At 42.8% G+C, this 4,758-nt stretch overlaps 1 protein-coding gene across 1 annotated transcript in view; it reads right to left on the bottom strand.

Moving 5' to 3' along the window:
* The window catches only part of LOC106876412 (serine/threonine-protein kinase pelle), a 73,816-nt gene that overhangs the window by 13,515 nt on the left and 55,543 nt on the right, over positions 1-4,758 (bottom strand). The window contains exon 6 of the mRNA XM_052976295.1: positions 3,823-4,125. Coding sequence (XP_052832255.1) covers positions 3,823-4,125 — 303 coding nt within the window. The remainder of the gene's footprint in view (positions 1-3,822; positions 4,126-4,758) is intronic.

Raw genomic sequence — 4,758 nt, 5'->3', positions numbered from 1 at the left:
ATATGTAGCTAATTCAAAATATATCCAATTAATAAACTGTTAAATGAATTTCTATTTTTCAAAATGAAACAAAACTAAGATGGAAAATAATGCTTATTTTTGTACACTTCCACTTTATTTACATTTGAAAGAAAGCTTTCCAATGCTGCTGGCAGTTTAGAAACAGAATAATGGTGGTAGTTGGGGATTTGATGGCACTGCTCTTCCTAGCCTGCCTACGTCACTCAGCCGCAGGAACCCTATTGATTTTGCAGGTTTGCATGCCCTTGCAGAGAGTTGATTGCCCTTTGCCTCTATTCTGAGCATTTTGTGTATTATAGAAATATAAGCAATTTATTGCACATAAATTTCAACAACAAAATCTTATGTGGACCCCCACTAAGTGCCTTATGGACCCAGGTTGAGAACCACTGGTGGATTAACTGGGTAGATTAACACAGGGGATTACCTCAATGTCTTGCCATTTTATGCCAAGACATCTGAGACAGGTGATGTGGAAGATCCAATGATGTTACACCACTGTATTTAGTGGCTATTATTTAAGCAATGTGTTCATCATCATCATCATCGTTTAACGTCCGCTTTCCATGCTAGCATGGGGTGGACGATTTGAGTGAGGACTAGCAAGCAAGAAGGCTGCACCAGGCTCCAATCTGATCTGGCAGAGTTTCTACAGCTGGATGCCCTTCCTAACACCAACCACTCCGAGAGTGTAGTGGGTGCTTTTATGTGCCACCGGCACGAGGGCCAGTCACACGGTACTGGCAACGGCCACACTCAAAGGGAGCCAGTCTAGCGGCACTGGCAACGACCTCGCTCGAATGATTTACTAATGTGCCACCAGCACAAGTGCTAGAAGGCAATGCTGGTAACGATTATGCTGGTGGATGATTAAGGGATGAGATAGGTGCTAATGAAGGGGCAAAATCTCTTGAAATATGGCATATATGCCTGTTACCCTTTTTTCATTTTTGATCTCCTACTCCGTTATTTTGGACAAATATATATATATATATATATATATATATATATATTGGGTGGCTTTTAAGCTAGCTCCTGTGGAGGGCTCTTCATTGGGCCTTGAGCCCAATAATGACACTTCATGTATTGAGTACATATTAAATTTTATTAAACTTGACCAATATTTTTCAGGCAATGAACAATTTTTATCAAAACAGTGATATATGTCCACTTGGAACTTATTGGAAAGCTTCATGGTAGACAATATTTTTTGTCTTCCCATTCAGTGGTCAGTACAATTAGTTTTTTTCTGTCTAACCTCTTTCTTTTTCTCTTTTTCTGTTGACCGTTTTCAATCATTGCCACCACACCCACCATTCAGACTTTTGATGTCACCACCATCAACACCTTTGACTTTGCTGCCTTCCTCCTCCACCACCATCACCACTGTCTTTCACATCCTTTACTATCACTGTCATGCTTGACCGCCTCGGCTACCACCACCACCATCGCCTCCACCTTTATCACAACTATAGCTCATACTATTACTATCACCCCTTTACCATCTCAACTGTCACTCTACTACCACCCTCACCGTTCCTACGCCTCTTATTACTCTCACCCCAACAAGAGGAGTAGAAGTATCTTTGAATAGTGGGGGGGGGGTCAAAGTGTGACACACTGACACAGAAATTCGTTTTGGCATTTATTATTATAGATATATACAAATATATAAAAACACTACGCTCATTATTATATCAGGAGATAAGAGTCGCACAACAAAATACTGCATCCCTACAAGTCATTAATATCATCATCACAGTACACATACATGTGTATGCAGTGGTCGTGGAAGATCTCTTGCGGCCCCATTTGATTTATTTTCACTGTCTCCTCTAAATGTGAGTAACCGTTTAGCTTCAACAGCAACAAACTAACTACGCCATCTGCTCTAAACCTTTCACCGATACCTTAACCCTCAGCCCTTAGCACAAAGGTGTTCCAGCCATTACGTTGGGTTTCATAGTCTTCTAAGCTTCATGGCAACTATACTGGTACCAGTGGCATGGAAAAAAAAAACCCGGAAAAAAAAAGAGAAGCACCTAGCACATGTTGTGAAGGGGTTGGTGTGAGAAAGGGCATCCAGCAGCACAAACCATGTTGAAATAGATAGGGTAGGGGTATGGTGGTGGTGGTGGTGGCAGTAGTTTGTTGGCACTCCGTAGCTTACGTCGTCGAGGGTTCCAGTCAATCCGATCAACGGAACAGCTTGCTCGTGAAATTAACGTGCAAGTGGCTGAGCACTCCACAGACACGTGTACCTTTAACGTAGTTCTCGGGGATATTCAGCGTGACACAGAGTGTGACAAGGCTGGCCCCTTTGAATTACAGGCACAACAGAAACAGGAAGTAAGAGTGAGAGAAAGATGTGGTGAAAGAGTACAGCAGGGTTCGCCACCATCCCCTGCCGGAGCCTCATGGAGCTTTAGGTGTTTTCGCTCAATAAACACTCACAACGTCCGGTCTGGGAATCGAAACCGCGATCTTATGACTGCAAGTCCGCTGCCCTAACCACTGGGCCATTGGGCCTCCACATGGCAGTAGTAGTAATCGGTGTGTTATATCCTTGGGTTTGTTCTCATCGAACAGATTTATGATCAAAAGCATTCCAACAATGACCCTCCATTTCTATTTTCTTACATGCCTTGCACATCATGGGGAAAAAACATTACCTGGCATGTTACTTCCTACGACACAGTGTGACAGAGAGATTAATAATGCATGGTGGTGGTGGTGGTGAGGGTGTCGGTGATGAAGGTAGCATTGGGTGTAGAGAGTAAGAATGGCATTAGGAGGGGTTGTGGTGGAAGTGGTAGTACTAGGATGTTGATGATGGTAGGGGCAGTGGTGGGGAGTGGCATTTGCTGGTGATAGAAATTGGATACACACCCACACATACATATATATATATACACACCCACACATACATATATATATATATATATATATATATATATATATATGCACATACATACATATACTATATATACATACATACATACATATACTATATATATTTACAGACATGTACATATCTATATACATGCACACATACACAGGTTGTTATGGTGGTGGTAGGGAGGGCCATTAGTTGGTGGTGGTGGTGGTGGTGGTATATAACAATGACACACAACAAAGGAAAATAAATATAAAAAAAAAACAAGATATGCATTGAATAATAAGTAGCGATTACATCCTAGTACATTATGTTGGTGAACCCAAGCTTGACATAGACAGAAGGAGATATATCTGTAGGAACACAAAGACAAGGATATATGCATATACAGCCTTGAAGCTGTTTTCGGGTTGGCTCTTGTGGTGGGCACCTTTGAGGCCATCGGCCCCACTTTCAACCTGCTTCATGGCCCTCTACCCATGTGTAATGTGATGGACTTGGACGATTTGACTGAGGACTGGTGAACCAGATGGCTACACCAGGCTCCAATCTGATTTGGCAGAGTTTCTACAGCTGGATGCCCTTCCTAATGCCAACCACTCCGAGAGTGTAGTGGGTGCTTTTATGTGTCACCCGCACGAAGGCCAGTCAGGCGGTACTGGCAACGGCCGCGCTCAAAATGGGGTGCTTTTACGTGTCACCCGCACGAAGGCCAGTCAGGCGGTACTGGCAACGGCCGCGCTCAAAATGGGGTATTTTATGTGCCACCCGCACAAGAGCCAATCCAGCGGCACTGGCAACGATCTCGCTCGAAAGTCCTTACACATGCCACGGGCACAAGTGCCAGAAAGGAATACAACAGTAAGTAAACAACAAACACATCCAACAGTCCATATAACACTTACCTATGTGTAAGTTGAGTAGTTGCTTCAATACTGCAGGTGTGTCATCGTTCTCTGTGGCCTTCTTTGTAAAAGCTTCTGCAAACGGGTTCGGCTGTCCGACAGGGAAGCTGCTTTGTTGCGCTAAACTGCTGACAGAGTAATGTAGTACAGATCTCATTTCTATAGTGGGGAGTTCAGAAACATCCGACGAACTTCGTCTGGAAGAATTATCAATCGAAGTGTTTCTCCTTTCACTATGTTCTTGTGGCAAAGATTGCATGATTCTTTTCTCACAGCAGTTTGTTGTTTTGTTGGAAGGTGTGTCTGGAAAAGAGAGAAAACAATAAACCGTATATAAGCACAGGTGGGCCTGTGTACTGAGTAGTTTGCTTCCCAACCACATGGTTCTAGGTTCAGTCCCACTGTGTGTCACGTTGGGAAAATGTCTTTTGCTATAGCCCCAACTGGATTTGGTAGACAGAAACTGAAAGAAGCCCGAAGCCTGTTGTGTGTGTGTGTGTTTTTGTCTCAGTGTTTGTCCCCCATCACTGCTTCACAAATGGTATTGGTGTGTTTACATCCCAGTAACTTAGCATTTCAGCAAAAGAGACTGATAGGCTAAAAAAAAATAATAAGTACAGGGGTCAATTCATTTGACTAAAGCTTCAAGGTGGTGCTCCAGCATGGCCACAATCTAATGACTGAAACAAGTAGAAAAATAAAAAGGTAAAAGATATGAACAGTTAGATTCAAAATGATGACTTATAGACATCAATAAGGATCATTGACAACCGATGTTGGTGTGTTTACGTCCCCGTAAGTTTGCAGTTCAGCAAAAGGACCGATACAATAAGCACTAGGCTTACAAAGAATAAGACATCAGGCTGATTTGTTTGACTAAAAGCGGTGCTCCAGCATGGCCACAATCAAATGACTGAAACGAGTAAAAGAATATAT

This window comes from Octopus bimaculoides, chromosome 24, assembly GCF_001194135.2.
Source record: "Octopus bimaculoides isolate UCB-OBI-ISO-001 chromosome 24, ASM119413v2, whole genome shotgun sequence".
In the NCBI taxonomy this organism is placed as follows: domain Eukaryota; kingdom Metazoa; phylum Mollusca; class Cephalopoda; order Octopoda; family Octopodidae; genus Octopus; species Octopus bimaculoides.
This window is presented reverse-complemented; position numbering and strand designations above follow the sequence as displayed.